Source organism: Amblyomma mixtum, chromosome 2 (genome assembly GCF_055824585.1).
Source record: "Amblyomma mixtum isolate Tamu chromosome 2, ASM5582458v1, whole genome shotgun sequence".
NCBI classification, from domain to species: domain Eukaryota; kingdom Metazoa; phylum Arthropoda; class Arachnida; order Ixodida; family Ixodidae; genus Amblyomma; species Amblyomma mixtum.
Genome location: NC_143013.1, coordinates 182,766,516 through 182,789,186, shown reverse-complemented (window position 1 = coordinate 182,789,186; position 22,671 = coordinate 182,766,516). Strand labels below are relative to the sequence as shown.

General features: G+C 43.6%; 1 protein-coding gene across 1 annotated transcript in view; it reads left to right on the top strand.

Moving 5' to 3' along the window:
- LOC149361769 (monocarboxylate transporter 12-like) overlaps positions 1-22,671 on the top strand; it is a 100,630-nt gene that overhangs the window by 12,254 nt on the left and 65,705 nt on the right. Inside the window, exon 2 of the mRNA XM_089572808.1 lies at positions 20,899-21,140. Within this exon, the coding sequence (XP_089428934.1) occupies positions 20,912-21,140 (229 nt within the window). The 5' untranslated portion in view covers positions 20,899-20,911. The remainder of the gene's footprint in view (positions 1-20,898; positions 21,141-22,671) is intronic.

Sequence of the window (22,671 nt, the reverse complement as noted above, 5' to 3'; positions counted from 1 at the left end):
CTGCAGCTGCCCTTTAACTTCGAAACTTGTCCTATTAAATCTGGTATCATTAATTACTCTTTGAGTCATCACCTTCCGATATTTCTGTCAGTGTATCTCGGTTTTAAAATCAGTGCGAAATATGAGCTGCCTTCGCTCCGCTGGCAAATCAATTCGCGCACGTTATCTAGCTTTCGTGAATGCATTGCAGAAGTAAACTGGAATGACGTCCTCTCTGAATATAACCCAGACGTAGCTTATGACAGGTTCTTAAAAAAAAAATTATCTTTGTATAATTCCTGCTTTCCGCAAAAAAAGTTTTCATAGGTTAAAGAAAATCCGGAAACCGTGGGTAACGTAAGAACTGCTAAACCGCATTAAAAAGCGTGACCGGCTTTTCCAGAAATTTATCAAAAGCAAGTGCCCGGACGAGGCTGGAAGCCTTTAAGAGGTATAGAAATCAATCACCAAAGAAGTTCGTACTGCTAAGAATCGTTACCACTATAATCTTTTAGCTTCCTCGAATCAGCAATCAGGTCAGGTTTGGCGTAGGTTTCACCAAATTTTCGGCAAATCTCCGGAGACAATCACAAAGCTAGGTAATAATGGCGTAGAAATATCAGGGGAGAGATTAGCAAATATTTTCAATGACCACTTCCTTTCTGTGGTCTCAGTGTCGTCCGGCGGAGACTACTCAACTTTCATGAAACCTTCTTGCCCACAAGCTGTGTTTTTGGAGCCGGTCTCGGAAACTGAAATAATAACTACGTTTGCGAGCCTAAAAAACAGCACCTCCACTGACATAATGGGCCTTCAAGTGAAGCCTGTAAAACATGTAATTGAATTAGTTGCCCATACATTGGTGCATATATTGAACATCTGCCTCTCATCACGGGTGTTCCCGCGGAGTATGCAGTGTTCCAAGGTAACCGTAATATATAAAAAGGGCGACCGAAACAACCTTTCTAATTACCGTCCGATTTCAATACTTCCAGTTTTTTCGAAAGGACTTGAGAAAGTTATTCTCAAACGACTAACTTCTTTCACCGATCACTGTAACATCTTAGCTCCTGCGCAATATGGCTTCAGAAAAAATAGGTCCACGGAATTAGCGCTACTTATGCAAAAAGAAAGTATCCTGAAAAGTTTTGAAAACAAACACATGGTCCTTGGTGTCTTTCTTGACTTTACAAAAGCCTTTGACTATATTAGTCAGCGTATACTGATTGAAAAGTTGCAGTGTTATGGTATTCGCGGTGTAGCCCTTAAGTTAATTTCATCCTATCTTGAATACCGATCACAGTGTGTTGTGATAACAGGGCATTCTTCCACCGTAAAACCGGTTAAACCAGGCGTTCCGCAAGGAAGCATTCTAGGTCCTTTTCTATTTGTTTTATATATAAATGACATAGTAAACACTGACCCAACGGCCAAGTACATAATTTATGCAGACGATACAAGTTTATTCTTTTCCGGCTCTTCCGGTGCAGATTTTTCCCATCGTGCTAATCGTGCAGTTCATATAGTTAGCACCTGGGCAGCAAAAATGAGTTGAAGTTAAATATTGGAAAAACCAAGGCTGTTATGTTTCATCCAAAAAATAAACAGTATGTAATACCGCCAATTCTAATTGAGGGTACAGAGATAGAGGTTGTGCAAAGTTTCAAGTCGCTCGGTGTTATTTTTTCTGCAAATTTGTCCTGGGATCAGCACATAAATGACCTCATCAAAAAACATTCGAAAACTGTTGGTCTCATGCGGCGTCATTGTTTTACTTTTCCAAGAGCAGTTAATATTCTGATTTACAACTCTTTATTCTCATCCACGCTCAACTACTGCGCACTTGTGTGGGGAACCAGAAGCAAAAATAATATTAATGATCTTCAGTTGCTACAGAAACGTGCCATACGCATAATTTGTAAAGCACCCTATTTAAGCCATACGAAGGACATGCACAGGCAGCTGAACATTGTTAGTGTAGAATCTATGTACACCTATAGACTGTCTAAACAATATAGATTAGAAGAATCTAAAAATATAAATGCATTACAATTGCTGGCCGGACTGGAAAAGCACACTCCTACCTACCCAACGCGCAAGCCCGAACAATGGAATGTGAGTAAATGCCGTACGGGTTATGGAAATCAAATGTTGAAATTCCAACTACCGACAATGTTAAATGATTTCTCGAAGGACGAGAACACAGATATACAATCTATTTCATTGGAAAACCTACGAAAGAAATTTGTATGGAATTAGAATGTTAACATGCTGTTTTTATTCTTTGGAACCATTTGTTTTTTGCATTTTTTGTATCTCTATTTTTTACCAGATATATTTCAACTATCTTATACTGGAGTCTAGGTTCGTGCGAGCTTCTATATGTTATGTAATAATTTCATTACCTTATGTCTTATTGATGTATGCACAACTTGGACTGGCCTATGTTTCACTGTCACTTATTAGTCTGCTTTATGCACTTATATATATATATATATTTTTATGACTGCAGCAGTAGCTGCAGATTGCGTTCCCAAAGTCCAAATGCTGTGTTTTCTTTTTTTTCTCTTTTATTTTTACCATGCGCTGTCTCTGTTTGCCATGTATTGGGGTGCGGGCCTAGTCAAGCCTATGTCAGGCTTTTTGTCTGTACTCCAAACATCCCTGAGATGTTGAATAAAGATTGTATTGTATTTCCAGACTCGAGCTTAAGCGCCTACTTACTGCATGTACTATAATTTGTAATGGAAAATTGTAGAAGATTGAGTCGACGCAGAAGCATTTGAAGTACTCGTACGATGAAAGTGCTTCTTGCAGCGGGGGTTCGTATTCTTGATTTTTGCCTTGTCCAGCAGTATCAATAGCTGGATAAACAACACGGGCCTTTCTGTGATGACTGTTTTCGTCGAGAACAAGAACTTTTGGTCAAGTTGGTCTGCTTTTTGGGTGTTGAAAGCTCGATTGCATTCAAACCTCAGCGTGGCTGCGCAACAAATCGGTCCTGCATCCTCCTGCACTTTTCAATTTGCTGTCATGGGCGATAATTAACAGAGGTTTGCGTGGGGGTTAAGCTTTGTCTTTGGGTTGCTATTGTTTACTCTACGTGTGATGAACGCTGTTCTTCACCGGAAGCATCCACTCTCCAACGCGTGTTGTGGGACGCCCTTGAATCTTCTTCCTCTCTTGATGAAGGTGCTTGTGCTTAATGTAGACATCTTCGGAGGCAAAATTGGTCATTGTTCCATGCAATCATCAACAGCTTCACTATGCCTACTGGACCACAAACGCCGCTCCCATATCTCGACCACTGAATCCCCGCAACCTTCTTAATCTCATACGCCCACCCAACTTTTTCCGCCCCTGCTACGCTACCCTTCCCTTAGAATCCATTCGGTTACCCTTAAAGAAAATCGGTTATAAGTAAAAGGGAGTCTTAGGAGAGCTCAATCAATTTTTTTTTGTTAGAAAAATCTGATAGTTCGGCATTTCATAGGTGTGGTCCCGCTTTTCCGGCAGCGAAATATGAATTTATTTTTAAGTGATTTGGATTATAAGTTGAAAACGTTTTTCCTGCCGGTCTGATTCAAACTCGGGACTCTCTGATAACAATATAGGATAAAGTGACGTGAAAGATGAAGTAAACGCTGACTCCCTGATTTCTGGCAGCGGGCGGTACGGTATAGCAGCAGCCAAAATAAAAGCTACCGCCAGCCGCACGTTGAAGGCATGTACCGAGCGCCGCTATCATAGCTTTGTTTACGTTTACACCGGCGTCTTGGCAGCGTTATGATGTATCCTGTTCCCTAACCAGACAAGGAAGTTGTCGCACAGGACTCCGACCTGCGTTTCAGCGACTTCAGCCCCGCAGAGCGTGAGATGCTCTTGAGGGCTGAAGCGGCTGGAGTCGCCGGATCGGATATCAAGAATGTCCAAGCGCCGAGAAGCGCGCATTTTGGGCATCAAGTCAACAGCAGTCATCGCCGAGCCACCGTCACGACTGATCGGTACAGACTAGAATGTGCGGACTTTGTGAATTCTGTAATAGTTCACGTACATCATAATGCTGTCCAGCGTCTCCGTACGTCTACTAAAGCGAACACGCTGAGCGGTGCGTTAGGTAATATAAAGGCTCGTGCACCATTAACTAGCCATAGGCGTTTTCCTCTTGCAGTGAAATTTGTATTGCTGCTGCAGATCAGCGTACCTTCTCAGCTTTTTTTTTCTTTTTTGCATCGTGACTTCGCAGTTGTTTCAGGTGCTGTTGTGGACAGTGCTAAGTACTGTTGAACTCAAAGGAGCTCGAGTCTGTGTGCTGCCGTCAGATAGACTAGATCCTCGCGGGTCAGCTGGAGGGCGGCGTCACGGAGCACCCAGAATTCAGCCTTCTATGCTTCAACATCTCCGTATTGCGCGTTACTTACTTCGAGCTACACGCAAAGCGGGAAACTATGAGCGACAATATCTACAACAGAGGTTCTGTTCACGTTTGATGCTGCGCTAGGCAGAAACAAATGGTAGAACTCATCATTCCATGCCGTTCATTCCAGGATGTCGTTATTTTACTCTAGATCAGAGTGCAATTATATTTTATGCGCAAGCGTTTCAAGCTACATGCACTGCAAAAAAAAAGTTTTTTTTTTCCGGTGCATTGCACTCCGTATGAATAAGTCTTCAGCATATTGAGTTTTAACTACTATATCGCTTTATTCATCATAGGGTGTCATCTAACATGCATGCACGTGTGTATTATCATCACAGTACATGATTCACTAAGTGCCTTTGCTATTGATTCCGAGAAGTCATCGGTGCACACTATACCGACAGTTTCTTGGGTGGCTTTGGCGTTGCCTGGGAAGCAAAAATTTCTTCGTCTTTCTAGCCTGTGCTGTGGTGAAGATAAGACCGCCATTCCCGGCATACACACCGACAGTGTTCCGATACACTGTATATTAGGAGGCAAGTACAGCCGATTTCTCACGTTCTTGTTGCATGGGCTAAATTTCGTACCCCTAAAGGCAACATCAGAGATACGTAGTTCTCCTTGCATCTCAAGAGAGCTTTTTATTTGGTGGGTGGGTAGCCGTTAATTGTACCTATTTAGAGGCACCAAAGCAACTACACATCCCACAATATAGGTCAGCGGAACAGAGCGCCACTCACAGCTTCTTTATTTCACAGAAAATACGTGCATCTCCACAGTGACTGAGGTAGTCAATGAGATTAGCGAACATCGGGTGCTAGGGTTTTTCTCATTAACACCCAACCCAACTTTTAGAAATCCAGGCCTCTAAATATCTTCTGTAAACAGGCGGAGAAACATTGCTGGGATCGCGTCTCCTTGATTCACAAACGTGTATAATTATAATTATTATTATTATTATTAAAACGTTTATTATTAGCATAGGAGCACTATAGTAGCTGCGCCGCCGTTGTAAAAATCTTTCTAGACCATGATTACAAAATGCACATAAGTCTGCTTGAGTTACGACTGAGTCAAATGCTTTTAAGCGCTAAAAAGCCGACATTTACAAGATACAAGTAGTAACAGGTAGCTCAAATGCGACCGCGCTGTTTATTCTACAATGGGGCCGGCAGGTTACAGTGATTCAACTTGGAATCATTATTATTTGCGAAATATTTTAGCGCATCTAAATATGTGTAGCCGAAAGAATTTAGTCTAAAGTAGCAACATGAGGCTTGCTTGTACCTTTCCACGTGATTAGCGAAAAAAAATATACGTTTTTTTTTTCTCTTACACGGAGCAAGAGAGGACGTGGCGCCAGGTGCTGGTGACAGCAAAGCGTAAGCAGTTGCTGTATCCCTCTCCTACATACAAGCATACGTCGATTAGGTGATAGACCTCTAACCTATTGTTTCGTGGTGCCCAGCCGAAGAGTTAGACGCGTTGAAGGACAGGAGATATGAATCAATGACCCATGGTGTAACGCGACCGCTACTTTCCGCGCCGCTGCTAACTTCGTCTGGTTCATCGCAATACATTTATGAATATAAAGATGTCGGAATTACTACACATAAAACACGAGCTTCTCGCTCAATTTAGCGCTAGCGGGCTCTAAATCACGTGATTCCAATTAGAATCACTCAGCCCGAAAGGATTTACAGGATGAGGGCGAAATTTTACTTTTAATTTGTTGCTCACTATGCGAAATACCCTGATTTGTTGTGAAAGTACCTTTTCTGCATTTATCTGTTTATCTGTTTATTACAATACATTCAAGGGCCCATGGGGCGCTATAGAAGGGAGTTGAATAAAAAGTGAAATCATAATGCGTCAAAACGCGTGCAAAATGTGAAGTAACAAGATCAGATTAGGTAGCAAAAGAGATTAGTTAAACAAGCGTTTTTACGAGTTTTCTTAGGGCTTGTGAAAAGAATGCGATAATACGCCGGAGTTAAAAACCCAAAAATAAAAGCTTTTCTAAAATACCGTGATGTATCACAGTTGACAAGGATGTCCAGTGGCCTTACTTCAGGCAGAGCACAAAAGGCTGGAACACACAAACGCACAGCACCCTGCACAAAAACGCCGGAACACATACAAGCCTTCCTTGGTATACTATGTGCGATAGTGCTTTAATTGTGGTTTGAATAACTAAGCCCTAGGCTTATAGCTGTCAACCCATTCCTCAACCTAATATAAAAGGATCAAAAATAATGTGGTCATTGAACACCATAAGAGGGGATTTTGTGCCACCCAGCTAAGTTGCCTGGACATAATTTACTAGGAAATGAAACATGACACCACTGGTAAACTGAAGGAAAAGGCGCTCAAAAAGCTAGTGCACGGCTCGGACTGCGTTACCGGTGTCTACTAGTTGGCAGAAGTATCGGAAACGGCGGTACTAAGTGATAGCGAAGGTTGTAGTTACGAACTTTCGGCGCCTACAAAGAAGGCTCTAAATCAGACCACACGATAAATGTATAGGAAAATCTACACCATAATCATTCCGCGGCTTACGGACTCTTATACAGGATACAGCAGGCTTTCGCCCAATGCGGTACATTGAGGAGCAGGAATAACCGCAAACTTGACAGGACTGAAGATCGAGAAGAGGACAGGACGAGCGGTACCGCTCGTCCTGTCCTCTTCTCGATCTTCAGTCCTGTCAAGTTTGCGGTTATTCCTCCTCCCCAACATGTCTGACCAACTGGCCCAAAGCTTCCCCTTGCGGTACATTGAGACGCGACCCCAAGAATGGGCCTGACCATCACTTTTCACGCAGGCCGTTTCTTTCCAGCAGTATGGCATGACCAGCTTCGCACTTCACGTAGAGCTAGGAGTGCTTCTACTTGGAGTCACGCTGTTTTAGAAGGCACATTTTAAACGTGAAAGATCTCACTCCATAGAACCATAAAAGCCACATTTCGTGATCGTGTCACTGAACAGCACCAAAAACAATTTCTTATTGAGCGGCGAAAAGCGGTCACAACCTTCGCGAACAGCTTTAACGGAAAGGAAGCACCTGAACGTGAATGCAATCCGAAATCCTGCTCTGCTGCTGCGGCCGCATGTTTTTTTTTTAAATATTGTCGCTGCTCTCCTCTATGGTACTATAAATGCTGCAGCAGCCCATTTCTATAAGCACAATGATTTCCTTTTCACTGGATGTGCCTGCTGACAGGAAAGGACGTCGCTCGCCGTTGGCGATGAAATTGCGCCGCGTGGGTCGTGGCACGAAGAGCGCCGGGCTAGAAACGGTTCGAGTTAGACGACAACACGTGTAGGGGTGTAGAGGTAGAGGTACGGCATTCTTCTGTGAATATAAACCTGTCCTCTAGGGATCCAATTTGCTTTTTTCATGAGTTGAAATCTTTCAACTTACCTCTCTTCAGTGATTTTATTTTTTATGTTCTGCATGCGAAATATCCGCTGCTCAAGCAGAAAAAAAAGGAAAATCTATTGCTTTTCTTTTTGATGCAGTGATATTTATGAAACAGTGGCCTTCATACAGCCAGTAAAAAAGAAGACACTGCACCTCACTGTTTGCCACCTAAGCCGTTTGAGAAAATATCCTGTTTTGGGTATTAGATAAGCCTCCGGCTAATGTTTCAGTGTTTTCGAAGCATTATGTCACACAAAGAATGGGAAGAAATCAGGTGGCTTTTAAATTATTTTTCAGAACTTGATGGGCGAAGTTTTTTTTTTTTGCGAGGAATATAATCTTTTTTGTTATATGGCACCTGAGGGCCGCCATTTAGCCGCCGCAGTCTCTGTGGAACATGCCGGTGCCTTGCACATTGTGAAGCGTGGGATAAGGCATGGTAATTACGCACTTTTTATCCCTGAAAGCTCCCGCTTGAGAGATACTGCTCCACTGTGGATTTTAAAATTTTTGCCTCACAGCTTCAGAACTGTGCTTTATCCCGGTTACTTGTGAGTTTAAGATACTAGCATAACAAAAGCAGCTAAAAAGCGACATCCCATATGCGGAGCATCAACACAGAATAAAAATGATATATCAAAAACTTTGTTTAGTAATGCTAAATATAGCCATAAAAATGAACTGTCATGCACTTCCACTAATGGTATTCAACCCCTAACATCGGCATTCTAATCTGGGACGAAGAGGAACATCTGTTTGTGCCACGAGGCAATCCCGGCATAAATTTATTTATACATTTAGCAGGTACGATGCCTCCCACTCCCAAGGTTCTGCAGAATTATAGCCTTCGTGTTCTTTTACGTTTTCATAAAAATTGCGATAATATTCGCAGATGCAGCCTACGTGGCATCAGCTGCAGAACTCGCAAGGACACCTGCAAGCCTCGTGCGAAACGCGTAGCGCGGCATATAGTCACGCGCGAGCGCTATTGGAAACCTCAACCTCAGTATAGATCACGATACTCCAGCAAACCTTTTGAGATAGTCTGCACAGAAAATCAAGATCACTAGATTTCTGAATAAGCAGAATTAGTCTCTGCTTTCTATATGTTTTTTTTTTCGGAAAGTGCTTTGGCTAAACGTCATAGACAGCGCTAATCTAGAAACGAGGATAAGCATACGTAATTCACGGAGAAACTCTCTGATATGTGAAGAGAATTGCAGAGATTTTAAGAAAATGTGCAGAAGGAGATCGAAAAGCAAGGCATAATCGCTGGACGCAGTAAAAACTGAGAAACTTAGCCGCCGCGGTGGATATGTGGTTATGTTGCTCGGATGCCGGCCCGAAAGGCGAGGGTTGGATCGCAGCCGCAGCATTCACATTTCCATTGAGGCGAAGTACTGGAGGTCTGTGTACTGTGTGATGTCGGTACACGTTAAAGAGCCCTAATTTGTCGAAATTATACGGAGCACTCCACAAAGGCTTCTTCTATACTCTGAGTCACTTTGGCACTTCAAATTTCTTAAATCTGAACACTATGAAAAGTGCTATAAAGTTTCCTCGGCCGAATTGGATATCTCTCTAGGCTTCCTGCATATCGATGCGACTGAGTTCATTAAGGCATAGCTGCTTCTTATGGCACAAAAATACGCATCCTTTGCCCGATGCGGACAAATTTTCTTCGACATTAATCGAGCGAAGAAAACACAATGTCGCCCACAGCGCTGGAAAGCTTATACAATAAAACCTATATAAACACGAATAAAAAACACGCAGCGAATTGGCACGCTGTGGATGGATATAAGCGTCAGAAACCAATAATATAACAGTAACATTTTGCTATGATTTTGTTGATGTGGAACATTAGCAAAATGATCACCTCATAATCATCATCATCATCGGCTGCCCCGTTATGAATATCGGGGTTCACGCTATGCATTTTCGGAAAATCATGGCATGAAATTAGTGAAGCATAGGTTTTCAAACGGTGGTGCAATTTTTACGCAGAGCGCAGCAGGCGTGCGGTTATATGTAGTCGGATGATTAGGCGTACATTCCACCGTCAGCCTGCGCTGGAATGTAGACAAAAAAAAAAGCATCGGCGGATTCCTGCCTTATGCCTCTAAAACCTTGACACCGCCTACTCAGAGCAGAATACTTTCACGCCAGATGGAAGGACGGATGTGTTGCTGCGGATGTTGAAGTTTTGTTGTTTTATTTTTTGAGGTTTACTCAGTCGCCAAAGAGTACGGGCAAATACGTTTCCTGTTTTTTAAAAGTACTTCACAAAGAGGGATCATTCGGAAAGAGCACACAGATAGAAATAGCACCGTTCATTAGAGGAATCGCTTCATTTTCAGGCTCTTCTGTAAGAGACATAAAACGCTAGTAAATAGCGCAGAATCCTTGTAGTTACTTTGGTGGTTCTCGAAACCAATTTATCGTGAGAAGAAAAAGGTTAGCAACAACAAGGGAAGGAAGAAACGAGAAAAGTAAGAGCAGTGCAGTCTTCCTTTATCGAACTACTTGAGATGTAGAACTGAGAAAAATCGCCTTCCTAGCTGTCTCCTTTGCGCCGATTAGTTTCCATCTGTCTGCTAGGTACTGGTTCTGGCTTTCGAAGAGACCACTGGTAATTTATTCCGGTAAGCTATAGTATTGCCTTTTTTTGTTCACGACGTGGGCTAATGCCTCGTTAGAAGCCCGCTAACACAACATTTCACGTTGGCTCTCATATTTGCGTCCATTAGCTGGCTGCGATATTCTTATTTTAGTAGTTTTCGAGACCCTTCGTGTTTTGAAGAGGTATAAGTGCTGGCATGATAACTCTTAAATATAATTTTCATTCAGGAAGCACATCCATAAGGTATTGAATATACTTTTAGGTGCACCTGCCAATTGCATTTAGATTTATTTTGAATGCGAATGCGGTCTTTTTCTACTATTGTGGATGTACTTAACACAGTTTTGATGAAACGTTAAAGTCCTTCCTCATAACTAAATTTTCTGGAATATGCCGGGCCCGACTCATGTGAAGTTAGGATAACAAGACATATATATCAAAGTTGTGACTGCGTGGAAGAGGTTTGGCTTCGAAATTATTGTTCACAGCGATGGTCTTAGTTCACTCAATGGTACTAAAAACTCGTTACTTTAAACTAAACAGGCTGCTGTAACCAGCCGGAGGGACGACGCTTACAGCAGCATGGTCAGTCCAAGAATGAACCACTGTTTATTGAAGGCACAGCTTTTATAGGCACGACGCTTGCCGGCGTTCCGGGCCAGCCGAGTGGGACGCGCGCCGGCGTTCTGGGCAAGCCGAGCGGGACGCGCGCCGGCGTTCTGGGCGAGCCGAGCGGGACGCGTGCCGGCGTTCTGGGCGAGCCGAGCGGGACGCTGTAACCTACTGCGCATTACTGTTGCGCATCGGCACGATGCAATAACTGATGCGCGGCACTGATACGAACACGACACGTGTCCGTTACAGCTGCTAAACAGGCTGCGCGGTCGGTTGCCTGTCGCCGCGCTGCTGCTTGACACTCATAGCTGTTCGATTTTCTTCGGCCTTGGCCATCGATTCAGTCGCCTTGCCGGCCTTGTCTGCTTCATGCGCGTGTAAGTGAGGCTGTTGTTGGCGACATAGAGAAGGCTTTTATATGTCTACTCATACTGCGCTACAGAGGCGCAGCTGTACTGCCGTCGAGCATTTAAAATGAAACAAAATGAAATGAAATCTTTATTTGCCATCATATACAGATGGTGGGATTGTAGAAAAAAAGCTGTCCTTGGACAACTTGACGGGTCCACAAAGAACAGAAAACAACAGCGGTACTCACTGCCACAAATCCAAAAGAAAACAGCAAGGCTAGATAACATTTCATAGGAACCAAATACATCTGCCGGAGGTCCTTGCAGGTTGGCGTGAAGAGGTCAACACGGACCGAATTATAATATTTCAAAAGCGTTGGTATTGTGTACCTAAGGCACTGTTTCCCGTAACTTGAAGGTGACATCGGTACTGACCAATCATCGAAGTGTCTTGTAAGGTAATTTGGAGTTCTGTCCTGTAATTGGGATAGGTTACGTATATCGATGATATTCCTGTGTATTTGTTGTTTATATACATGGCTTAAGCGATATCTATAGAGACTGTGAGCTGGAATTAGAGCAGAGTTGCTAAACAAAGTTGAGGTGGAAGCAGTAGAAGAAGCATTATATGGGTGTCGGAGATACTTTTTCTGTAAAAGGTGGATGTGTTCTATATTAGTGGATGTTGTTTTTCCCCATACTAGTTCACAATAGCTCAAGTGTGACTGAAATAGTGAATGATAAAGCAAACGTTTGATGCGTGCGGGAAGGATATACCTTAAACGACCTATTACACCAGTTATTTGACTTATTTTGCTTAGAACATGCTTCACGTGATTATCCCAGGACATATTTGAGAAAAAGGTGACACCCAGACATTTGGAATTCTCGACTAAATCGATGCATCGTGAGTTTATCATAATATCTTGAAGCGGAGGTATGTGCTTGTTTTTCGGCCTGAATATAATCGCTTTTGTTTTAGAAGGGTATATGCTTGGGCTTGTTGGTTCATAACTGCAAGGTGAAAAACGTAGCGCAAAGAGACGACGACACAGAAAGACGAACAACACACGGCGCTAACTTCCAACAATGGTTTATTTCAGAAAGAAAGGTGGTTTTATAACGACATCACGACCAACACGCCGTCAAACCATGAGCTAGCAAAGCGTATCAGCCAGATATGCGAGCTCTTTCGCCATCAATGATACAGAGGGGGTACTAACACAATCATCTTTCAAAAGTGATATCCATTCCGCTTCTATGATTTCTCGTGTCAATCGGTTATTGTGCACTTTTAAGACCATGCATTGTTCAAGAAGCGGTATGCAGTGACACGACCGGCAATGGGCTGACAACCCTTTTCCACGCATATCATCTACGTCACGCCCATGCTCTCGAAGCCTATCATTCAGGCATCTGCCAGTTTGCCCTACATACTGCTTGCCACAGGAAAGAGGAATTTGATAAATGACATTTTCAATACAATTGACAAACTTTTTCCTATGTTTTTTCGTACAACCAACACCCTTTTTAGATTTTTTGAAATGTTTCGTACACAGATGACTCAACTTCTTAGGCGCCGAAAAAACCACTCTAGCTCCCGAACGTTGCACTATTTTTTTGAGATCATGGGAAAACTTATGAAAATAAGGAATGACGGCAACTTTTTCTTTCTTACTCATGGCTTCCTGGTTATCCTGGCCTTTTTTATTGCAGACTTTTTTCAAAACACCTTCCGCCACAGACACTAGGACATGGGAAGGGTATCCAGCATTCTCAAGCCTCTTGCACTGCTGAGAAAAACTTTCATGCATGAGGTGCGGGCAAGACTTCTTCAGAGAACTAAAAAATGAAAGGCTGGCAATAGATCTTTTTACGAGCTTAGAATGGGCTGAATGAAAAGGTAACAATGGTTTTTCGCCGCGAGGTTTGAACATCCAGCACGTCCGGTCATGATGCATTGTAATGCTGATGTCAAGGAATTGGATAACCCTGTTTTCAGGTAGTTCGAAAGTTAGTTCAAGAGGACTAAAATGGTTACGAAAAAGGGTGAGAACATTAAGAACGTCAGAACATTAGGTACGTTGACGACTTTCTGATTGTTCTTAACAGTAATGACAGTTCCTTTAAGGATGACGTTCTTAATGTTCTCACCCTTTTTCGTAACCATTTTAGTCAGAACATTAGGTACGTTGACGACTTTCTGATTGTTCTTAACAGTAATGACAGTTCCTTTAAGGATGACGTTCTTAATGTTCTCACCCTTTTTCGTAACCATTTTAGTCCTCTTGAACTAACGTTCGAACTACCTGAAAACAGGGTTATCCAATTCCTTGACATCAGCATTACAATGCATCATGACCGGACGTGCTGGATGTTCAAACCTCGCGGCGAAAAACCATTGTTACCTTTTCATTCAGCCCATTCTAAGCTCGTAAAAAGATCTATTGCCAGCCTTTCATTTTTTAATTCTCTGAAGAAGTCTTGCCCGCACCTCATGCATGAAAGTTTTTCTCAGCAGTGCAAGAGGCTTGAGAATGCTGGATACCCTTCCCATGTCCTAGTGTCTGTGGCGGAAGGTGTTTTGAAAAAAGTCTGCAATAAAAAAGGCCAGGATAACCAGGAAGCCATGAGTAAGAAAGAAAAAGTTGCCGTCATTCCTTATTTTCACAAGTTTTCCCATAATCTCAAAAAAATAGTGCAACGTTCGGGAGCTAGAGTGGTTTTTTCGGCGCCTAAGAAGTTGAGTCATCTGTGTACGAAACATTTCAAAAAATCTAAAAAGGGTGTTGGTTGTACGAAAAAACATAGGAAAAAGTTTGTCAATTGTATTTAAAATGTCATTTATCAAATTCCTCTTTCCTGTGGCAAGCAGTATGTAGGGCAAACTGGCAGATGCCTGAATGATAGGCTTCGAGAGCATGGACGTGACGTAGATGATATGCGTGGAAAAGGGTTGTCAGCCCATTGCCGGTCGTGTCACTGCATACCGCTTCTTGAACAATGCATGGTCTTAAATGTGCACAATAACCGATTGACACGAGAAATCATAGAAGCGGAATGGATATCACTTTTGAAAGATGATTGTGTTAGTACCCCCTCTGTATCATTGATGGCGAAAGACCTCGCATATCTGGCTGATACGCTTTGCTAGCTCATGGTTTGACGGCGTGTTGGTCGTGATGTCGTTATAAAACCACCTTTCTTTCTGAAATAAACCATTGTTGGAAGTTAGCGCCGTGTGTTGTCCGTCTTTCTGTGTCCTCGTCTCTTTGCGCTACGTTTTTCACCTTGCGCTTTTGTTTTGCTTTCATTTATCTTCATTGCATTTACTCTCGATAATTCCTCTAAGGATTTCACTGCACTGTTACATTGTTCAACAAGAAGATTAATAAATTTGCCAGCAAAAAAAATACTATCGTCATCTGAATAAATCTTGCTTTACGGTTAATAGTGACGACATCATTCAGATAGAGATTAAAAAGTAAAGGTCCTAAAATACGTCCCTGTGGCACTCCACAATTGACAGCTTTAGCCTTCGATGTAAAGGTACCTACTTTCCCAACTTGAGTTCGGTTGGATAGGTAGGATTTCATAAGTGGATTTCATAAATCACTGTAAAAACACACGGCAATTGCGTAGACGGTGATACAGCCGTAATGTGTGCGCAAGAACACGTAGCGCAAGCAGCGCCAGTGAAAACCAAGGAGTCCAAGGAATTGTGAAATGATAGTTTGTTTTTTTCGTGCCGGCACTGGAGCGGGTTTCGCTTGGAACGAGAGCATGGCTAATGTTTTTTTTTTAATGCGAAGGCACTTTTACGACGGATCTACCTCGAGCAAGATGTTGGGATGTTTTTATCTTGTGGTGTTTGTATGCTTGTTTTCTTTTTGGGTTTGTGCCAACTGAATGTAATACGTCAAAAGAAATCAAATGAATATCGACGACTCGGAGTCCGACACAGGAGTGACAAGGTAACCTTTACAGGCCGCCTCGGGTGAGCACTGGCTCATCACCGCACCCGACTGGTGTCCAATCACGCCTTAATCACAAGTGTGCGAAATACAAAAAAACAGCAGCACGCTCGCGCGTTGTGCATCGCATATTGTCCTCTTCGTCCAGCAATGCTGCTATAAAACTAATGCTTGCACTTTGAGCTATGGGGGGGGGGGGGGGGGGGGTAATGACAGAGGAATGTGGGCTGCATGCGTTGGCGTCGACAACTTTGTGGCAGAAACACGGCACTAGAAAAATACGTGTTGGCATTGCAACTTTGCTGCAGAAACGCGGCTCTGGAGCACAGACCGCCGGTGTGCATGAGGAGAATTGTTACTGATGATTAAAAAATTGAAGACGCGCATAACTCGATCCCTGAGTCAGTGGAAAACTGAATCCCGCTGACCGGTATGTAGCGATGGAGTTCACCTGCGAAAAAAAAAGGGATTTTGCTTAATATTTCATGCTTAGCAATGACAAACTGCCAGCTAGAAACCTTTATACTAATACTTTCGGAAACCTTTGAAAAGCTTCGGCATCATGTCCGGCCTCAGTTCCAGGCTCTGGTTTACCACGATTTCGAGAGAGTGCTCACTCGAGTTCACCAGGAATTTGCGGCAACTTATTTTATGCTCACAAGCGTGGTACGTTTTCTTAAACCCATTGAAAATTGGCACTATGACAGTAAAGCAATTACGATTACACTTGCAATAACTGCGTTGTTTCAAGTGCCGGATGTGTGACCAGAACTTGCAGATCTACCACGCCGTGCTTAGCTGTCCGTGATGAATTATGAAGAAGTAAATGGGTATATAAACAAATAAAACTGCAATAAAGGTTGCTAAATAAACTAGTTATTCCTCAACGAATAAACCAGTTATTCGTCAAGGAATGAACAAGGTATCATAAGGTGCGTAAGGGGAGGTGTGACCACTGAAATGTTTGCATCTCATCTTGCGGCGTTGCAATAATACTACATAGTACCAAGGTCAAAGGCATATTACGCTTTCAAGTACAAAATGCCTTCTCAGCCTGCGTGTACTGGCTACGTATTAGCAATAGGGTAGTGGCGGTTACTTTTTATATATTTCTTTGCCCATATCAGGACTTAGGCGTGGCGACGTTCGAGCTACGAGAACACACATAATAATTTCAGGATGTAATGCTCAAACTATGCTCTGGGTTGACTAACTAGTAACCCGGAATTTTCTTTTTAGGCAACAGCATTTTCTCCTTCGATCCTTGCATTAGCTGCAGTGCAGCACTTACCCATGAGTTCAGCGTACAACCCCTCCTGCTAAAGAGTTGTTTTATATATTTAGTCTCTACGAATTTTATTGAAAGCTCATCGGGCAGTTACTACTTCCTTAAATAACTGACCATATTGTATAAAGGAGAGGGAAAGGTTTTGACTGTCTGCTGTATCACGGATGCTTCTGATGCTCTAGTGTTTTTATAGAAAGTCAAGAAATTTCTTGCTTTGTCACAGGAGTCAGTTAAATATCTTGACGAAGAACAAAGAGCGACGAATACTGATTATAAATTGTACGCAGCATACGTGTTTATCGCAAACCTCCCGTTTGTTTTCGCGCTTTTGTGAAGCCGTGGGGAAGCAGAAATGCAAATCCAGGAAATACATTGTCGCAATAATTTGTGCCTGTTTACAGTGCGGCAAACTAAATACAATACAAGTTATCCCGACACTTAGGCATTCATACGACGAGAAGCTAAAAATGCAGTAGCTAAGGCTATATCGCAATAAACTCACACAGAAATAATTTAATGCATACAAAATAATAATTTAGCCTAAAGGGCGTGCGACCAGCCGTATAACACAAGCCACGCGACTCATTGTTTACCGAAAGAACTTGACGCGAACAGAAATCATTTGGAGTCTATGTCTAGCCAGAAGATGTATTTACGCAATTTATTAGTTAAGTAGAATTCACAGGAAGCGATGCTAAAATGCACTCACTGATGTTCAACTAAAGGTGAATTTTTGACTTTTAACTACACGTGTAATAGAAATATTCGCAAGCAGTGGAAGCCGTTCTGTGCATGGGGTGCGTAAAATTACTTACTAAAATCAATATTTGCTCTACGAAAGAAATTAAAGCATATTACCTCTTAAAGCAATGTTTTCACCGCGCAGTTTTCTTGCCTTTAAAACCAAGCTTCGGAGACTCCATTCTTATGTGATGAAAAGACCACAGTGAAGTAGAATTTCAATTCTGGGCACCTAATACGTGTGCTACATGGGTACTTTCGAATTACACCTTAGTCTAATGGTGTTCGAAATTTGGAATGTCAATCGGACTCGACGGACTCCTGCGGTGCTACACAACGCTTTCGAGGCGCGTCCGAAAGCTTCAGCTCGTATTAAATGCACAACCACGACGACGGCGCTGACTGCGTTTACAACACTACAAAATCGACAAGATGACGGTGAACAGCTGCCTCTGATTGTAGTGTGACATGCTTTTAGGCTAACGACACCGACGAATCCACCAGCGGACGGTGAGCCTTCATAACATCGGCATGTCGGTGGCTGGCCGAAAACAACGCGACGGTGGGCGTTAATATATTTGCCCTAGTGCCTTATCCGTATTGAAATAAGCGATACGAACGGCAATGTTTCACATCTGCACACTTCGACACTCACCAGCGATAAGCGCTTAACAAACTCTTAAATGTTATTTGACGACTACTTGCTTCGCTTCCGCGACGACTAGGTCTCGTGTGTTCGTAGGTTTCGGTCTGTGGTTTCGGCGGTTGTGAAGAGCGAACTCACAAGTTTCGCGTATGATAATGGCCAGCGAGTGTAGTTTTGACAATAGTTACCTGAAAATGAACACTCCTTACAACGCAGGACGCGGATACGATGAACAGGAAGCGCCGATGAGACCCAGACTGCCGAGCAGAGCTGTACGGCCGGCAGCACTCGTCGCCGTCGCTAGCGTGTGGACAAAGAGCTGGGCCTTTTGAGTTAACGCGGGCGGTCACCAAGCGCACTTCTGAATAAAGCAGTATAAAATCAAGTACCGGTCACTTCGGAGGAAGCAGGTACAATTATTCAGAAGCGCCGGTCCCACGCGATTCCAAATACTTGGCTGTCAAGTGCATCGCAGGCGACCGATCCCACCGGCGCTTCCCACAGAATATTGCACTGCGTAAAGAACCACGAGTACAACGGGCACCAAAAAGAAGAGCTTATTTAACAAATGTAAAATCCATATTGCATTTTATGCTATGCAAAATAACACGAGCTGTTCATACGCAGCGACGTAAACGGTATTAGTGCAATCGTCTTCATTGGCGCACTCCTGGGAACATCTCGCGCTCACGCTGTAAACGTACACTGGTGTGCTATTATCTTCTAGAACTCACTCACACACTACACGAGGCAATTCTAAATAAACTGCAGAAAAACAATGATGGTCGTTTTGCGTAGTTGTACCAATTCAGAATTAGGTGGGCTAGCATTTCGGTTGTTTGTTCGGGTGGTGGGCAGTACGCCCAGCGCCCGGCGGGCAGGCGAGCAGCCCGCCACACAACCGGCTTCAGACCGACAAACAGACGAATACAAAATGACTACATACGAGGAATGGCCACTACAAGTGCTAGCGCAATAAAAGGCAAGCTGCGGGTATCGAAATAAACACCCACAGAGCCGAAAGCAGTCTCGCGGTTGTGGGCACGGCGAAGGGACGGCGGCGGCGACGGCTATTGGTCGGTTCTGGCTGTGTTCGCGTTTCGAAGGAGTTCGAAAATAGGAAATGTCTACACGGAGCTCCGCTGACACGAATGCAATGTGAACTGAATTCTGTTGAAAAACATCGTGTAGCAGCGTAATTTCGGCTTTGGAGTCGAATGACATTCTGTTTTAAGGCATTCGAAACGCCTGTGTTGCTGGGGTATAAGTTTGAATAGTTGATTGGGCAGAAGTGCCCCCTGTATGTCCTCCTTAGTAAATGCCTACAAGGTTTTTAGAAAGATAATAGCTAATAGGGTCAGGACAACCTTACACTTCAATCAACCAATTGATGAGGCAGGCCTTCGTAGAGAATTCTCGACAATAGAGCCTATTCACGCTATCAGTAAGGTGATAGAGAAATGGCCAGAATATAACCAGCCCCTAAATATAGCGTTCACTGAATACAAGAAAGCGTTTCACTCAGTGGAAACCTCAGCAATCATGTAGGAATTGCGGAATCGGGATAAACAAGAGTGTTATATGAAAATAGTGGAAGATATTTATCACGACTGCACAGCTAGCATAGTTCTCCCTAAAGTGAGCAACAAAATTCCAATCATTAAAGCTGTCTGGAAGGGAGGAACGATCTCGCCTATGCTATTCATCGCCTGTTTACAGGAGATATTCGGCGGCGTGAAATGGGAACAGTGGGGGAGAAGAGTTAATGAAGAATACCTAAGTAGTTTGAGATTCGCTGATGACTATGCCTTGCTAAGTCCCTCAGTACACGAACTGCAAAGCATGATCAATGAGTTAGACAGGCAGAGCAGAGCGGTGGGGCTAAAAATTAACATGCAGAAAACCAAAGTAATATTCAACAGCCTAGCAAGGCAACAGCGGTTCGCAATTGGTGGCGAGGTGCTGGAAGTAGCAAGAGAATATATCTATTTAGGGCAGGTAATGACCGCTGATCGGGATCATGAGAGGGAAATAACTAGAAGAGTATGAATGGGTCGGAGCGCTTATAACAGGTTCTCTCAGATCATGAATAACAGTTTATGAATATCTCCGTAGAGAAAAGTTTACAACAGCTGTATCTTACCGGTACTCACCTATGGGGCAGAAAAGTGGCGGCTAACAAAGAAGGTTCAGCTCAAGTTAAAGACAAAGCAGCGAGCTATTAAAAGAAAAATGATAGGTGTAACGTTAAGAGATCTGAAGCGGGCGGAGGGGGTGAGGGAGCAAACGCGGCTTAATGACACCCTATTCGAAATCAAGAGGAAGAAATAGGCTTGACCAGGACATGTAATGCGAAGGAAATATAACCGCTGGTCTTTAAGGGCAACGGAGTGAATTCCAAGAGAAGGCAAGCGTAGAAGGGGCGGCAGAAAGTTAGGTGGGCGGATGAGATCCGGAAGTTTGCTGGGATACGGTCGCCGCAACTGTCGAAGGACAGGGTTAATAGAGACACATGGGAGAATTTTTTTCCCTGCAGTGGTCGAAGTCAGGATGATGATGAAGAAGCGCGGAATATACTTGCGCACGTTGCTTTTCGTGAATGGTGGTATTTCGAAGCTGCCCCATTTGCTTTTAGACTAGAAGGGGAGAAAGAGTTCATACTGCAATCTGTTAGAGACAGGCTTGCAAAAGAGAGCATGAGTGGTATCTAACAAATGACCCCAGCACGTCCCTTTCAGAGAAAGTTCGCAAATTATTTGTCCCGGTTACCACAAACACGTCTTTGTCTTCTCTTTCTGGTGCTTCGAATATTTATATTCTTATGTGTTTTTTTTTCAGGGAACCTAGAAAAATGAAGCGATCTGACTTCGAAATAGCAGCTGCACCTTCCACTCGTCAACGCACAACAGTGGACAACTGCTGGGGCGTGCCCATTTCCGCAGCTTTGTCTGCGTTTCTGCTCGTCATGGCCAGTTCGTCCTATGGATACTTCTACGTGCTCTTCATGAAGAAGTACACAATCAGCCACCAGCAAGCGGCATGGCCTTCGAGTGCATTGGTGATCGCTGGAAGCTGTACATGTGAGGCATTTTTCTACTATTTAGACCTCTGGAAACACTCTCAAATGAGCCATCGAGGTCGCGAAGACAATCTGAATGCAACTTCATTTCAACCTGAACAAGTCAGATAGCTGTTACAGAGACGGGATATATACGCTGTTAGACGCGTTATGGAGACGGGATATGTATATACCGCCATGCAGCCAGGTCGCGCAGCCAAAGTATTTGGCTCAACGTCCCTTTTACGGATGCTGCACATCGTATCATTGCTTTAATTTCCAACAAAAGTTGTCGCTGAGTAAACTGCTCTCTTGCAAGAGAGCAGAAGACGAATTCGAATTGTGGTGGTCCCGTGATTGAGAGAGCTCAAATTTGTGGCCCTGCCTACGGAGAAAAGGCGTGATCGAAGGTGGAGCAAAAGGAACGTTTAAAGACCAAAGAAAGGGTGTTGATAGTGCTGATGATTTGAGTCCTCCCAATGGCCTTGGCTTACGAGAGCGCCAGTTCGATTAGCTCTCTGTCGCTCTCCAAGGTGACGCTGGTCACTTCTATTTGACTAGGGGAGTTTGGCGCTATCTTTTTGGCGTCGTTGAATAAAACATTCTATCAGTCTAGAGAGAGGTCGGAAATTACGCTGGCACCAAGCTAGTGACCTGCACGGCTGAAGCCTCGAACTGTTCTGTTGTCATAGCGTAACAAGGAACGGTCTACCTTCCTCATCATAATCATCATCATCAGCCTGACTACAACCACTGCAGGACGTGGTCATGCATGGACGTGAACTGCGACCGAGAAGCAGTTCTGCAGCCAGGTAAATCGCGGTGATGGTTTGAGCACCAGCGAGCGCCTCCTGAATCTGGAACAGGACGCATATTTCTAGACGGAGCACAAAGATTGTGCAGTGCTCAAGAAAAAGAGCATTATGAGGAAGAACTAGATAGAGAGGAGGGGGTCGACGCCTCTATGAGCAAAACAAAAACACCTTGAACGGAGGAAATGAAAAAATTCAGGGGGCACTTTGACTGTCTAAAGTGCGTAGAGGCGAAAGCGTTATCCGCCCCACTTTCAGTGCTTCTGTGGCACTGGTGGCGTCACATGTAATTGAGTACTAATTACTAAGTGATGACAAATCACTAATTAATGGTTAATTACTGATTGATGCCTGAATACTAATTAACTGCTAATTAAGCTTAAGCTTAAGCTTCGCCTTTAGGAGTGGAACGCGACAGCGTGTTGTAGCGCTGCCAGGGAGTCCACGGAACGCCACCACCCGTTCGGCGCGATGCGTTGCCGTTTCAACGCAACGGTTTTTGAGGAAAGGAAATGGCGCAGTAAATCTCTGTCATCTCGGTGGACACCTGAACCGCACCGTAGAGGAACGGAGGAAGTGGGAGTGAAAGAAGAAACACGAAGATGGCCCGTAATGAAGAAAATGAAAATTGTATTTGAGGAAAGAAAATTACGCAGTAACTGTCTCACATATCTCGGTGGACAGCCGTCAAAATTCAGGGGGGGGGGGCACTTTTTTGACCTAATCTGTGGTCACTGATGT